This window comes from Fistularia commersonii, chromosome 35, assembly GCF_037954325.1.
Source record: "Fistularia commersonii isolate RoL2024-O1a breed Wild chromosome 35, RoL_Fcom_v1.0, whole genome shotgun sequence".
Lineage (NCBI taxonomy): Eukaryota > Metazoa > Chordata > Actinopteri > Syngnathiformes > Fistulariidae > Fistularia > Fistularia commersonii.
Window position 1 is genome coordinate 7,131,419 of NC_141318.1, and position 16,409 is coordinate 7,147,827.

Sequence of the window (16,409 nt, forward strand, 5' to 3'; positions counted from 1 at the left end):
CATCATCCATCATGTTAACTTGTGAATTCATAGTTTGCTTACTTTGAACTCTCATCTGGTACGCTGTAATATTTTGATAAACGTCTCCTCATTTCACATATTGTTATTATTATTATCATTATTATAGTAGTTATTATTATTACTCAGGAATAAGATTTGGTGTTGATATTTTTACCGAGGATTTTAACTTTTACTGTTAATAATTTATTCGATACAAAATATTCGATACATTAAAAATGACACGCAGCAGCAGTGCTTCAATAGTGCCCCTGTGTGGTCATTAGAGTAAACCGACAGATTGAAAAAACAAAGTTAGTGAATTTGCTATGAAAGTATATAACTCGACGTGTTCAATGGGGCACTGCATTTTAGGGGGGAAGTGTTATAAAAAATGCCATGTGACAATATTATATTAATTTACTTTTTAAGCAAACGGCCATTTAAAATATGACCATGCTACACCCTAAGAGGAAATAACAATGCCGCCATAGATAATATTCAACAAAATTGTTTTTTTTTTTTAGTTTTCTTGTTGGGTGAGTGTGTGGACAGAGGAGGGCTTAAAAGAACATGATCATTCTTTCTGAATGTTAATTGTTTCTCTCATGTTACACAGAAGCCAAAGCTGCACCAGCAAGAATAAAAGAATGGCACAGTTGCAAATTTATACTAAAAGATCTTATTTTTTCAAAACAAAGGTCGACCATGATGTATTTGGTTGTTTAACAAAAGTATGATCTAAAGTATTTTTTGAATTAAATTCTTGTTGCACAGCTGTTGCTTTTGCAGGGAAAAGCCCTGGGACTGTTTTTTTTTTTTTTAGTTCACTACTCTGAAACACAACTGCAATTATAACGTAACAGCAATAATAAAATTAATAGTAATAATTATTGTTGGTGTTGTTAAACATTTAAATTAATATGCTATGTTAAAATGGTATTCTTTTTTTACATGTGTGTTTATGTATGCTGAATTCTTTTAAAAAAAAAACAAAAAAAAAACCAGTCCTTCGTAGTGTCCACCCCCTTTGAAATAACGTAAATATTTTGTGCTTAAGATCTGTGTTTATACTCCAGAAGGCAGTTTCAAAGTTCGTTGCACTTGGTTGAACCAAAGGAACCGCTGGATATGAGGGCTTTGACATTGTGATGGAAATAAATGCAGATTTACAAATTTCTCAGTTAGTGCCACCGACACATTTGACCTTGCTCCAATGTGAATGTTCACACAGACCTAGAGTCTGTTGTGATGGAGACACAAGACCCAGGGATTGGACAGCTGACACATCAGTAAATGATTAAATTCCTGTAACTAGGTCGGTGCAGTTTTGGATGAATAACAGGACCTGAGATTTGGTCCAAAGCCATGATAAAGACATTCTGCTTTACTTGGGTCTTCCCACGCTTACCCACCCACTGGTGGTGGGCTCCTTTTAACAAGGTCTTTCCTCCTCTGAGAATTTTGGTGCAAATGTTGTTTTCCATTTCAATTATCTGTCTGCCTGCAAAAAATCTCATAAAGTCTCCCGATGTTTTTAAAATGTGAAGTGATGCCTGATCACGGCATCGGTCTCTGTACTTACTGTGTATCACAGTATCACTCTCAAAAGACATGAGAATTGATTGTATTGTGCACAGGGAGTATTTGTTATCATTGTGTTATGATGATCTTGAAATAAATTATGTTGGTATTAGTAACAATGATACTGGAACTTGTAGATCTCTTTTTGTCATGTTATTCAAATTTTATGATAATCGTTATTATTAATGTATTTATGATATATAACAATAATGATTTTGTAAATTTCCTTCTCTTTTCACTGCAGTAGGGTTTTATCACAGCTTTATCGTCCTGCCATTGTACGGCCACATTAGTTCAGACTAATTTTTGTTGCATAAAATAGCTGGATGTTCATTAGGTTTCTTGCCAGCATCTAATTTACCTCCTTCAGAATTCAGACCCTCCTTTTGACACTACACATTAAATGCTCAATATAAAGTATTTTATGACAAGAGTGAGTTATTCTTTGTCTCTCCCATCACTCCAGATGTATGAATGGGTTACATTATATTGTCAGATACTTATTCCCTATATGGCACACCGACAGAGTTTGACAAGCAACAGGCTACAACATACATTAATATACAAAAGCAACCATCATCAGCCAAAGTAAGAAAACATATCCATGAACATGTCAAACAAGCAAATCAAATCAAAACCAAAATAGTAATGACAATGTTACCTTTATGAAATTTAACATGTGTATGATGTAAATGCATGTCTAAATACTTCTTCTGAATCTAAAGTAAAAATGTAGGTAATTATATATGTAGGTATTTGTTCTCAAAGGAAGGTTATTGTCAAAAAGAGAGATTGTACATGTGTTACTATGCTGTTTTTTTTTTTTTTTTTTTCAAATCAAAGGAACTCCTTTACAAATTAAAGCAAAATAACAATGTAAAATACATTGATCATCACAGATCATCATTTAAAGCAGTAAACAGTATCGCCACTCATGGTGCCATTAACTCTGGGTCATGAACAACCAACAAAGTCAAAATCAGTCAAGGTCATGAGTATTGCGATGTGCCTTTGAACAGCTGACATTCACTCCCCTCTCCACCATTCAGGTTTTCCTTACTTACCTTGGTCACTTTTCTCATGTTTGCTAATTTACCCATGAAAAAAATGTACAAATTTACCTTATCCCACACATTCATATCTGTCACTCATTCATTAGCTCCATATGTAATCTGCTAGTTCCATAGGGTCAAACACAGTTTACAGAGTTCTGCTATTTGTGTTGAATTTACATTCAAGTCAGGCTCTTAAATTTGGCCTGGCAGCCACTTCATTTTCTCCAAGCTTATCTTCAACTTCCATCATTTTCAGTTATAATCCCTACACTTTTCTAGATAACGTGTCAGCCAGCAGTATATTATAACTTTATGTAAACAAACGTGTCTCCAGTTTAATAAGGATGGAAGTGGACCACAGCGAAGGTGTTTGAGGGCAAGGCATCATGCACCATCAGTACCTGCTGGTATCTCAATTCTACTGTATTTGTTGTTGCAAAACTCAATCTGTCTCTGATTTTAGGGGGGGTTTCCTGTCCAAAACCCTTCAGGCAATGCTCAACAGAGTCCCATCCATGTCGCCCGAAGACAACGGGGAATCAAACGATGGGACCGGTTCCTCCAGTCGTCTTTGAACGCCTCACGCTGAGTCCCGGGTATTTAACATTCTACCCTGAACAGCCGCAGGTTGTTGCGCAAGCGCAGCCCTTTCAGTCTGCATGAATACGGAGTGAGGAGAGGACAGGAGCACTGGGAAGACTGGGAGGACATAGTGGATTGGACGGACGGGACCGGACCCGGGCAGGCGGACATGGATGGACAGAACAGCAGCGGCGGCGGCTGCTCTAGGCCGACAGGCGGCCAGAAGAAGAAGAAGAAGACGATCCCGGACAGGGTGACGCTGAAGAAGGAGATCGGGCTGCTGAGCGCCTGCACTATCATCATAGGTGAGGCTGGGGGGGAAGGAGAGCTGCCAGCTGGGTCCGTGTCTTTTCCCCTTGTCCGGAACTTTTCCAACACCTGCTTAAAAAGCAGGTGTTTTCTTCAGAAGGGCATTAAGCTGAAGGAATCGGGGGCAGGAAAACACTATTTGGGGGAAAGGGTGGGGGTACCAAGAGTTTGGATGGACTCCATGTTTGTTTGCATGTGGACTCGGATCAGTTGTAGAGCGCTTACGTGGCTGAAATATGTGAAGTCCAGAAGCAGGGCTAGTGGTCTGGGAGGAGAGCACTGCGAGGTGGAGCAGGAAGAACTGCAGCATCCCTCTGACCTGCAGGCAGGATGGAGAGGGAGGTTTTGCGGTTGCTCCATCACATCAATATTAACGCACAGCAGCCCCCCCCCCCCCCCTCCGCCCCTCCCGCCCGTTCCCGCACACAGGCTGGCTCCTTTCCTGAAGCGGTTGTGGCCATTGAAGTTGGTGGTCAGGAGACGATTTTCAAATATTAAATAAAATTTATAAAGTTATTTTAAATACTCAGATTGATATCACTCTTACATTGTTGTCAATGTACCCCCCCCACCCCAAAGTGATGTGTTGTATTATTTAAAGTGTTTTATTGTATTAATCAAGTGTTTATTGGAATGTCAGAACGTTTTTTTTTAATTTCCAAAATCATGAGGAAATGTGGTGCATGTCTCCCAAAAAGAGAAGTGCAATGTGGTGCAAGTCTCCCCCCCAAAAAAGGGATGAAAAAGGTCGTGGACTGAAACTGTGCAGCAAACAGAAGAGAAATACTTTTTAAATAGGGAAAAAAGTCAAAAATACTGACAAAGAAACTATCTCAATAATTAGCAAGAAATCAGCCTAAAAGATTCCTTAGTTGTTTCGAAAATGACACAAATATCAATATGGAGAAAAATGCATTTAGAAGCAATATAAATTGGTGCATCTCAGTTTACGATTGGCAGTGAGGCATTTGTATGCTTCAACCTCTTCTGGGCAAAGTCAGAGTCAGGAGTGTCCAGCACATTTATTTTTGGTGGTCAGAACGTTAAATGTTTGAGATCCGCTCCCGTCTCTGCAGTTCACCCGCAAATAATGACTATAAAAAATAAAGCAAAATATATAAATATATTTAAATATGTCATTTTCAAGGACGGTATTGATAAGAGGATGATTAGGGGATCACAGTGTCGCTATCAATGACCCTGAGAAGTCACTGTGTATTCTCAGTGTGGCTTAACTCACCTGCAGTTGACCCCTCTAGTTCACTGGTCTCAATGAAAAGGGGAAAAATGTTAAAGATTAAATAAGGAAGTAATAGAATGAGGGATTAACAGGAACAGGAATGAAACATGTATCAAAAAAAAAAAAAAATTCATTGTTCACATCAGACCTACTAGTTTCTTACTTTTCATGTGTCTTCTGACAGCCATTAAGGTGTCAAAAAACACAGATGTGGATGAGGTGTAGCTTTCACCTATTTCCCCCAGGGATTAGAATGGGTTTATTCATTTTGACGTAAATGTAGCCTGTACCAGAGTGACAACTAGCACGGCTCGTCATTTTTCAACTCTACCTGTAATCCTCTCTGGTCATCTCAATCTTGCAGCCATTACCCGTCATGATTTGTTGTGCAGACTGGACACTATTCTGGGTAACATCACATAGAATTAGACCCTAAAAAATACAAACATTTTGAAAAAAAAACCCCTTTCTGTTACTCAGCAAAGGACAGATAAGAATGGATCAAGGAGTATTCCAAAGTCATGATTTTGTGCCCGCTTATGAGTTTTTCCCATTCAAATTTGTGGTAATCAACAGAAATCGTGTCTGGGGGAAAAACAGAAGGAGTTTTAAAACATATTCTTGAGATTGGTGTAGTTATGCAAAGTTCACACACCTATGTGATAGCATGTCTTTATTTTCAGTATTTTCACTGGATTGAAGTGGCTTTTCATTGCAGCTGTAATCTCTTACCTCTCACCGGGCTTTTTCTCCCCGCCGCGCTCTATGAAGGCTGCAACAGTGAAGGGATGCAGAAGGTGACTGGGTCACTTCCCACCTCGGCAGCCCAGAGTGGGTAATTCATGTCCTGTTATGTAACAGCTGTCTGTGCCACTTGGCTGCCTCCTGCCGTGCGACTGGTAGCGCTGTCATCTGAATGTGCGGGATGTGCCGGTGCTCGATGCTGCACACTGAGGCTCTGGGTGGGAGGGGCTGTCCTGGCCTGATTGATGGCTTTCCCTAACTCACACTGTTACACTGCTCTTTGTCTCCCAATGGCCTCCACATGGACTTCCTCGGGGAACCTTTCGGATTTTGTGATAGATGTTACTCAAGGGGGTTCATGGGTGTTTTCGAGGTGAAATGCTGGAGATGCCCCCGGGTGAATTTATTATGTGGACAGAGAGAGTGCGTGCCTCAATTATAAATGGTGATATATCTAGTGACGGATTGTCAGAAAAGTTAGTGTATTATTTGTTTTGAGTACTAAGGGATGCCATCTATTCATGTTTACGTTCCTCAGCAGTGCTTCTAACCCTTCTTCATACCCTGGATCTCAAAGTTGACTTTCAATAATTCACAGATCCCTATTTATAGTTATTTTGGGCAGCTGAGTTTCTAACCCAATGCCATAAATGGTGGAAGGCTTGTAGAAGTAAAGTCAGTTTTGCACTGAATAATATTAGTTATTAGTCAATGTGTGATGAACTCATTGCAGGGTACCTTTCATCAGTGAAGCTTAATTAATAACAATACATCATGAAGGAGTGGCTCATTATTATTTCATAAAGCCTGAACTAATTCTCATAATAATGTACTTGTAGAAGCAGATTATGGTTGTGATTAATATCATAATAAATTATTGGAGGATTTTTAGTCAGGTGATGTTTAGCATTTTTAAAACTTCTCAAACATCTGTCTAATTAAATTAGTTCTTATTAAACTGAAAAACCATCATATTTCTAAGAAATTTAGATTTTCTTTTTCTGAAAAAAAAAAAAAAAAAAAAAAAAAAGCAAGACTGATAAATTATTACATAAAATGTGTATGTCTTAATGGCACAGTGTCTGATTTGGAGTTCAAGTCAAATATAAGAACACCTCTTTTGGTTGAGGACCTCCAACAAGAGGTTTTCTGGGATCCATAAAACAGAGGATATCAGAATAAATAAGAAAACACTACACCTTGACATGGGTACTTCCTGCTCTCCACAGGGAATATCATTGGCTCCGGGATCTTCATCTCTCCAAAGGGGGTCCTGGAGCATTCAGGCTCAGTAGGCTTGGCCTTGGTGGTCTGGTTGCTGGGAGGCTGTATCGCTGCTTTGGGGTCCCTCTGCTATGCTGAGCTGGGCGTCACCATCCCCAAATCCGGTGGTGACTACTCTTACGTCACAGAGATTTTTGGAGGTCTAATGGGGTGAGTGAGGGTTGAGTGGCTCCAGAGGTGTTTGTGTTCAGACGTAAATATTTCAAATTTTAAATGACAATCAAGTCATACAGTTTTTCCAGAACTTTTTGCAGAGGTGTAGTTTGCATTGGTTTAGGGGGTTCACTGTCCCCACTAGAGGCCATTGAGGAAGTACATAATAACATAGACTAGAACTATACTATTATGTATTAGTATGTTGCATTTATTGTAACTCCTACTTGTAAAAATTAAAAAATAAAAAACTATGTAAGTTTAAATGCAGATTAAAATTAAAGTTGGAATGGTTTCAACGATATAACAAAAAATGTTTTGAAAATTGCCCAAAAGTTCTATACAGAATATTTATTTTAAGCAAATTAAAATGACATTTTTGTAGTTTTCTCATTTAGATGCACACGTACCGCTCACTTGTGAAATTGTACTACCCTTTCTTTTATTGAGGAAACATTTTGTTTTATCATTTTTATTGATTTATTTTTTCTTGGTGTTTTTCTGCACCCTTTGACCTGACAAAGATTAAGAGGATCTCAATGCTCTTGAGGTGTAAACTAAAAGATAACTGTTCTGTGTTGGAATGAAGTGATTCTGGTTTTAAAACACTACCTTTTTTTACATATATAAAAAGCATACTTTCTAGATTTTGAAATGTTGCAACTCATTCTTTACCGCTGTAATTTAACACATTGATAGATTAGATGTCACTATGCCTCGAATAGTTCTTTCAGATGTCCTAAAGTATTTAGTTCGTAGGTATGGCATTTGGGAAAAAAGTAACATTCATTGTCGGGTATACGCTGTTAAAAACCTCAAGTCATCTTTGGAAATGAAGCAGCTCAGGGTCAGACACTCTTGTTCTATCTGTCATCCAGATTTCTGCTGCTCTGGAGTGCCGTCCTCATAATGTACCCGACCACACTGGCCGTTATTGCACTCACTTTCTCCAGCTACGTCCTCCAGCCTGTCTTCCCGAACTGTGTTCCTCCGTACATGGCGACACGGATGCTGTCAGCCATCTGCCTCTGTAAGTCTGACAAACTAGATATTTCACTCATGTTTAACTTATTAACTGGTCTGAAATGATGTGTACTTAGTGCACCCAGACTCAATATGCGGCAGTTGTCGTGAGTCAATTCGGTGTAGTGAAGTTCTGCAATGGATTGAACATAACAGTGGTTACAAAGGTGGTAAGAGTCCTGTAAAATTATTTTGTCAGGTAAATATATGGATTTCTTAAAAAAAATTGTTCAGAACATAAAATTAAAATTTTGGTTGCTTTCTTGTGTAAAATCTTATTTTTAGCAATTCATTAATTTAGAAAGTCATTAATTCATTCATTATCAATATGGCTCATCCTGCACTCTGGGCTGGATCCTATTCTAGCTGTCATTGGGCGAGAGGTTGGGTTCAACCTGGATCGGTTGTTCGTCAATCATCGAGCTACATATACAAACACACAATCATTCATCCTCTTATTCAAAAAATATAGCCAATTTGTAGTCTCCAGTTAACCTGCCGCATGTTTTTGGACTTTTGGAAGTAGCAATTACTTGGTTATTAACTATGAAATCAATAAAAATGAAAGCAAGAAAAAAACAAAAAAGAATATTCTTCAAAATAATCAAGAAATTTGTACAAGATTTTTTAGAAATGGCCAAATCACAAACCAGAAATCATTTTAAAACAGGAAGAAAATTGTACTAATTGCAACAAGTGACCTTAAAATAAAGGCACTTTGTAAATGAAGGTCGATGGAGGGAAATAGTGCCACCCACACTGGCCACAACTTTGCCTGCTGGAAAAAGGGATTGAGTTGCTTTTCAATAAAAAGTTAATTTCTCTAACTTTTAAGACATTCAACGGCACAAGTTACAGATAAGGTATGCCTTGGAGCTGACACGGTCATCCCGCCTGAGATATAACCTCATGGTTAGATCAGTATGTAAACAAGGACCGGCCTGAAAGTGGAGGTGAAACCAAAAGTCCGAAGTCTACGATCGCTCACCTTCAATGCCATCATTCACGCTTGTTTTTGGCAGCGGGTGATAAAAACGTGAGCCGTGCCCAGCTTCTTTGGTGGGGGTCTTAAGGCGTTTTGTTTGCCCTTCCCAACGGAAATGGTTTATTTTGTGGGGCTGACAACTGGTCTTTTTGTCGGGGAGTGAGGCCACCATGAGAGAGTTGCTGACAGTGATGGATGAAGTGAAACAATCATGCCCCCCCTCCCTTTCCCACATTCTTGCCACCCAGGGCAACAGGCTGCTACTGCCCGCTGCTGGCCTGAACGCCACTACAAGGGTCCCTGAGGGTTTCAGGATAGCCAATATTGATGTATATGTCAAGTTCAACAGTTCTAAAGCTATTTACAGCCAGAGTTGTTATTCCTCCTCTGCTTCCAGGGGCACCGGAAGAGAGAAAGAAAGAGCGATGGATAGTCCTTCCCAAACCTTGTCCATTGATTGGTGGAATATTTTATGTCATAATAACCGATCTGGGTACAGGTGCTGGCTTAGTGCAGTGGTTTTCTCAGTCACTTCACAGGATTAAGGGAACTGGTTAAATTCCAGGAATTCTCTATTTCTCTATTCTCTATATAATATGCTGCAGGTGAACTGGAGACTCTAAATTGTCTCTTCGGAAAATTACAAATACAGGAGATCAAAATACAAAACTTGTGAAAATTTACCACAAAAAGACGAAAGATGTTTTTCTAATTTGTAATTTGGACTGCTAGTGTAATGTGGTGCCACAGTAAAGGTAACTGATTTGCTGCCATTGCCTCAACTAATTTGGCAAGATATTATTTGCTTATATTAACTATTATTAACAAGCAAAATTTACAAACAATTTTGTAGTAATGAGATGACAGAAACTATTGGATCTTTTAATTTGCTTAAAGATCATATCAATGGATGAGATATCTTTCATTTTTGCCTCCCCCAGCTCTTGTAAATTGGAATTATAACTTATTTATCGTTCGTTGTTACTTTTATCTAGCAAACTTGCTGTTTTTATATAACAAGCTCACTTAATTAAAAAAATTAAATGAAATCACAGTGAATGAATCAGAAAGAAATTACTCAATAAATTGGCAGCAAACCATCTGAAAACTTGGAAACCAGATATTTAGTCAAATATTAAATCGAAGGAAGTTGTAGTTGAGCCAGTTTGTATGTCTTTGGGTGCACGTGGGAGACTGTGGATCAACACGGGGGTTGAGGCTGACAGAATTCGATGTAACGCTTGCGATTTGTCCGGGGCTCAGTGCTGCTGACCTGGGTCAATTGCTCCAGTGTCCGAATGGCCACCAGAATCCAAGACATCTTCACCGTGGGGAAACTCATGGCCCTGGGCCTCATCATTGTCGTCGGCCTGGTCCAGATTATTAATGGTAAACCTCACCGCTATTATTTCAAAGTCTTACAATTCCTGGGGTGACGCACTAATCAGACATGCGGTTTCCTCATCAGGTAACTACGAGGCGCTGACCCCTCATGTCGCCTTCAACCTCGACAAGACTCCATCGGTGGGGCAGATCGCCCTGGCCTTCCTTCAGGCTTCCTTTGCCTTTAGTGGTTGGAATTTCCTGAACTACGTCACCGAGGAGGTGGTGGAGCCCAGACGGTGAATATTTGCGCCTCCCTCCCCTTTTTGAGCCTACTCCGATGACATGGCATTCAAAATGTGCAGCCCACATATCAGCAGGTTTATTCAAGCATGCCAAAACCATGTTATTATGGGCTTGTGGTCTGATGTCATACCACGCAAACAAATATTTGAATCTGCCACCTTACAAATACATTTCTTAGACTTCATGTGATGAATTTTGAAAGTAATTGTCCTTTTACCCAAAAAATGTTGCCAGCACATTTCTCTACCTAAATATAACCCAAAATATGATTTAGTTATTTCTTCTCAAGATAGGGTTTCTTGGTGAAATAAAAGAAATGTGTAAAAATGTGCTTGTTTAGTTGCATTATCTTATCTTATCTTATCTTACCTTATCTTATCTTAAGAGAGCCTTGAATGAAATTCTGCCCTTAGTGTGAAACACATTATGGTATGAAAATAGGTAGTAATTTTGATATATTATATTGCTTATTCTTCCATTATTAGCTGATGATTCTGTTTTTTTCTGATTATACCCATTTACATTTGATATTTGGAATTAAAGGATCAGTGTAGGATGTAGGACAGGATGTAGCGACAAGCTGTGGTAATGACGCATTTTCCATTTGGCTCTTACTGCATGAGCCGTGCCGCCCCTTTATATGAAATAATTCATTCCAAGTGCCCAGTGATCAACTTTCATGCATGTTGGACTGCCTTTTGGGTTTGACTGTATCGTCTGTGCATGGTCAGGAATCTACCTCGTGCCATCTACATCTCCATCCCATTGGTGACCTTTGTGTACACACTCACCAACATCGCCTACTTCTCCTCCATGTCCCCCGAGGAGCTGCTGTCATCCAATGCTGTGGCTGTAGTGAGTGAAGCCTGCTGTCAAGATTTGTTTCATGGGAATTTAGGTCACTGATAGATGAAGGTCAATGACTTGATCCAAAATAATTAGAACAAATTTGAAAAAGTCAGCGTTATCTGTTGAGCCAAGGCTCTAAGAGTCCCACGCCTCTCAGTGTGGGAAAGACAGAAAAAGGAAAAATATCAGCCTAGTGTTAATACATGCATTTATGAAGATACAGAAAAATGTACTGTAACAATCAGAAGTATAAAAGTAAAAAAAAAAAAATCTGATTCCTGACAGGATGTTCCTGAATATAAAAGAATATACACAAATATAGTGTTCCCTAAAATTTACCATTCATTTTTTGCTCATATTGTGTTGCTTTCAGTTAATCATGTTGTGTTGCTTTAAGTTAACGAGGAGTTGTTTTCCCATTAACCCAGTCAAGTGGTTGTGGTTTATTTTAAGTTGTGATGCTTAAAGTTAACCAGGAAAGTCTTGCATTAATCAAGGAATTTTGTTGCCTTGAATTACCAGAGTTGTGACTTTTTAACTTTTCCAAGAAATTATGTGGTCTTAACATTACCAGGGAGTTGTGTTACCTCAATGTAGCGGTTGTGTTGCATCAGTTGTCTAATAATCAGGCAATTTGTATGCCTTTAACTTAACTTAGAAATTATGTTCCCGTAACCATGGAATGTGTCGCTTTGCGATAACCCAGGCAGTTTATTGTCTTGAATTAACTCTTAAATGTCTCTTAAGCTTAACTTTAAAATTGTGTTGTAACTTTAACTTCAATCCACGATGAGATGCAGGTTTTCTGATGGCAGCCAAAGATTCTAAAAAATGTTTGTAAAAAAAAAAAAATTAAAAGCCAAGCAGGAAAAATGCTGGTGAATTGCCACTAACCTCGATCCTTTGTGTTGTAGACATTTGGAGAAAAGCTGCTGGGGATGTTTTCTGTCATCATGCCGATCTCTGTGGCTCTCTCCACCTTTGGGGGAATCAACGGCTACCTGTTCACCTCTTCCAGGTGAGCGCAGCCTTCTTCTTTATTTCCTTATGTTGTTACACCTATGACACCTGATCACTCTTTTTGCTGACAGGCTGTGTTTCTCTGGGGCCAGAGAAGGTCACCTGCCTAGCCTGCTGGCCATGATTCATTTTAAAAACTGTACGCCCATTCCAGCCTTACTGGTTTGTGTGAGTAAAACTTCATCTTCATAAGTCCACCTTTATTTTCATGTTTAATTTCTCAATGAGGAATGCATGAATAAAATACTCACTGGGATTTAGTGCGTATGATCGATGCTTTTACCTGTGCAAATTTTGCTGACAGTATTTGTGTACTTATATATATGATAAGACAAAGAAAATCTGCCAGGAAACTATAGAAAAAAATGACTCTGAAGTATTGGTACAGGTAACAAAATCTTGCATTGAGATACGACCATCTAATTTTTTTGAGGCCCGAGACCAGACTGATAGATGTCATTGTACTTCTTGTTAGCGAAAAATATGGTCATTTGACTGGATAATTGTAATTAATAGCCCATTTCAAGTGGCTAAATACTTATTCACTCATGAAATATTCAGATGACAGAACAATTCATTTTACTGTATTATTTTATACCTTTAGTTTGATAAAAATGCGGCTATTCAGTTATTAGTTGACTATAGATTATTTGACTGAGCAGTTCCTCATCACTTTTTCTTATATTATCACATTTTACTGTGCTCTTCAGTGTGCCGCCACAATTGTTATACTCTGCATTGGAGAAACACACAACCTGATCAACTATGTGTCCTTCATCAACTACCTGTCGTACGGCGTCACCATTGCAGGCCTGCTGTACTACCGCTGGAAGAAGCCCAACCTCTACCGACCCATCAAGGTACTTAATGACCATGTCGCCGCATCCTTTGCACCTGACACATATAAAACATGAATTACAGATTTTAATCCAACCCTTGACTGCAGGTGAACCTCCTGGTTCCTGCATGTTACCTGATGTTCTGGGCATTACTGCTGGGTTTCAGTCTTTACTCTGAGCCGGTGGTTTGTGGCGTGGGCCTGGTCATCATGCTCACTGGCGTACCGGTCTACTTCCTTGGTGTCCACTGGAAAGGAAAACCAAAGTGTATCTACAATTTCATAGGTGAGTTTCTACAGAGGGTTTAGAGCCCCATTTGAAGTGAATTAGAATGGCAGATACTAGATGTGTTTTAAAATAGATCTGAGAAACATAGTTTCTGAACAACATATGATCTTAGGAGATCATAGGATCAATAATGCTGGAAATGCTTGGAAAATAGGAGTCCATGTCATTATTGGTAAAGAACTGGGGAACATGTGACCCTAAGACTGTAGCTTTGTAAGGACCAGGACTTTGGATACCCAAGTCCCTGAGAGAATATGGATGTCCACATGAAGGACATAACTAACTTGGAACATTGAAAATAATGACTTTAGCACTGAGTAAACTATCATCCTGGTATATCAAGAGTGTAGACCAGGGGTCGGCAACCCACGGCTCCGGAGCCGTATGCGGCTCTTTCATCCTTACACTGCGGCTACAAGTGGCTTGGGAAAATAAATTATAAGTATTTAATTGAAGTGTATTTTATTTGTGTTAGTTCCTTTTTTTGATTTTAGTTCTAAATTGGAAGATTGCTGTGATCTTGAAATATTAAAATAAAATTATATTTATTATTATTCGACGCTCAAAATATACGTCACACTTGCGGAAGCCGGTATACCCGCCAAGACACCGTCAATTTGTATGAAAAAGCAATATATACAGTGGTACCTCAATTTTAGATGTCAAAAAGTAACTGCGGCTCCCAGTGTTTTCTGTTCTGTGGAAACCGGGTCCAAATGGCTCTTTGGATGTTAAAGGTTGCCGACCCCAGGTGTAGATCAAGAATTCAGAGCTGAGAAAGTTGATAACCTGGGAACAAGGGATCTAGACAGACCAAGAGTCTGGAAGTCAGAAATATAGAACCCCAAAATTTAGGACCCTGGATAATCATTGGCCGAAATCTAGAAAATATTACCTTGAACACAATGGTAATGGAAGAATAGAAGAAGACCAAGAATGCATAATGACCAAGATGTATAGTTGTGAATAACAGTAATTAATCAGGCAATGTCAAAGTCACAGCATGAAGAGAAAAGTCTCAACAAATTCTTTGTCCAATATTAATAATGTGGTACCCCTGTCTTCATGCAGAGACGGCAACATATGTGGGCCAGAGGTTGTGTTTCGTGGTCTTTCCTCAGATCGATCCCATTGAGATCGCCACTCCTTCAGAATGGACTGATCGATCATCAGGCAGAAGCAGTTTGTCAGCAAATTCTTAAAACTCTTTCCGACTTTATAAAGATCTTATTTTTGCCTGTTTTTATTTCATCACCATACAAGTCCAGACAATTGTTCCCAGCGTGGGATCTTTGACCTTCTGGGACTCTGGTTTCCCTACAGTGGACTGGAAACACCTTTCCTTTGCTATGGGGTTTTTGCACTTTGTGTTTATCTTTCTTTTCTACTAAGTCATCAAGTACCACTACCTAATGCCGACAGTGAAGATGATTTTTTTTCCCATCGCAGTCCTGTTTTTTCCTCTTCTTTAAGGTGACAAGGCTCCAACCAACTGATAGTACACAATTTTGTCTTCTGATAAATGCAGATTGTTTTTGTGCCTTTGAAGGAATTCATCAAAAAAGAAAAATTCTACTCATCCATTATGCTTAGAAATTGCATAGTCAGCACTTGCAGTTAACTGACATGAAGGGTGACCATGATTCACATATAATGAAGCAAAATGAATACAAATAAATACATCAATAAATAAATTGAAAATAAATTGATAAATGAAATACATAACGCCACACTTTGGTAAAAGTCTGAGAGTCTAAGAAAAGCCTGATGTGGAGTTTTATTCAGGAGTTATAATTTAGCCAATGTTATTTTCTTTAGCAGAGATGCTTTTTGTGTTATTGGGCTTGAACAACCGGTCGCCTCAGTTGTCCAGGAGAAGAGTTGAACAGGAAAAGAGTCAAACAGTTTTGTTATGTTTTTCCAGTTGTGTTTTAAGGGCTAAGAAATGTCATCAAAACTTTCTTTTGGCATATGGGTGAGTAGGTAACTGACTGAGTTTTCATGTTTTGCATGAACTATTGTTTTAAGGTCTTTTCACACCGAGTCTGAATTATTTCTTTGCTCCGATGAAAGAAAACCCTGCATTCCAAGACTGACACTGTGCATCAGAAGGGAGTGATGGGCAGTCATTTACCACACTGATACATCTGAATATGGCATTCTGAAAGTCTGGAACAAGCTTGTCATCTTAATCACGAATTTACTTTTTTTTACCCATTCAGCACTTCCTCCCTTTCATCAAACATCATCAGTCCTCAAATCCCTGCTTTTATTTCAACATGAATAAAATATTACAGCCAGCTCTGCAACTAACTTCTACATTTCATATTTAACTGCTGGCACTAGATGCAAGACTACAGTTTTTTTCAAGCACATGAACTGTGACTGTGATAATTTCCAGACCCAAGTAGGGTGAAGTGGTCTCTTTATCTGAAAATATGGAGATAATACTTGTGATTATCTGCCTCTTACAGACACACACACACAAACACACACACACACACACACACACACACACACACACACACACACACACACACACACACACACACACACACACACACACACACACACACACACACACACAATCATAATAATGAAATATAAAAATGATGTGAAAGTACTAACAAGGTTGGGCAGATTGTATAACTTTACTGTCTAGAAAGGATGTGTATCGCTCAATGTAAAAGGAGGGGTGTAAAGTTTACTTTCTGAAAGCCTCAACCCCAGCTAAGAAGCAAAATAAAAGGTAGCCATATTAGCGCTGATGTAAATAACGGTCAAATTTATAATTTCTTATTGTAATTAAAACATTTAATTAATTCATT

The 16,409-nt window shown here is 38.9% G+C and overlaps 1 protein-coding gene across 1 annotated transcript; it reads left to right on the forward strand.

Moving 5' to 3' along the window:
* Window positions 1-3,316: 3,316 nt before the first annotated feature.
* On the forward strand, window positions 3,317-16,110 carry slc7a10b (solute carrier family 7 member 10b). The gene is made up of 11 exons (XM_086142362.1): window positions 3,317-3,523; window positions 6,741-6,945; window positions 7,827-7,978; window positions 10,220-10,345; window positions 10,425-10,578; window positions 11,317-11,440; window positions 12,349-12,452; window positions 12,526-12,622; window positions 13,165-13,314; window positions 13,401-13,578; window positions 14,653-16,110. The coding sequence occupies exons 1-11, from the start codon at window positions 3,388-3,390 to the stop codon at window positions 14,781-14,783; spliced, it is 1,557 nt and encodes a 518-aa protein (XP_085998488.1). The 5' UTR covers window positions 3,317-3,387; the 3' UTR covers window positions 14,784-16,110.
* The last annotated feature ends 299 nt before the right edge of the window (window positions 16,111-16,409 follow it).

Excerpts from the sequence above, each read along its gene's own strand:
- slc7a10b (XM_086142362.1), top strand. The coding sequence starts at position 3,388 with ATGGATGGACAGAACAGCAGCGGCGGCGGCTGCTCTAGGCCGACAGGC. Across the intron at positions 6,946-7,826 it reads ATTTTTGGAGGTCTAATGGG|ATTTCTGCTGCTCTGGAGTG; the intron begins GTGAGTGAGGGT and ends TCTGTCATCCAG. Across the intron at positions 10,346-10,424 it reads CCTGGTCCAGATTATTAATG|GTAACTACGAGGCGCTGACC; the intron begins GTAAACCTCACC and ends TTTCCTCATCAG.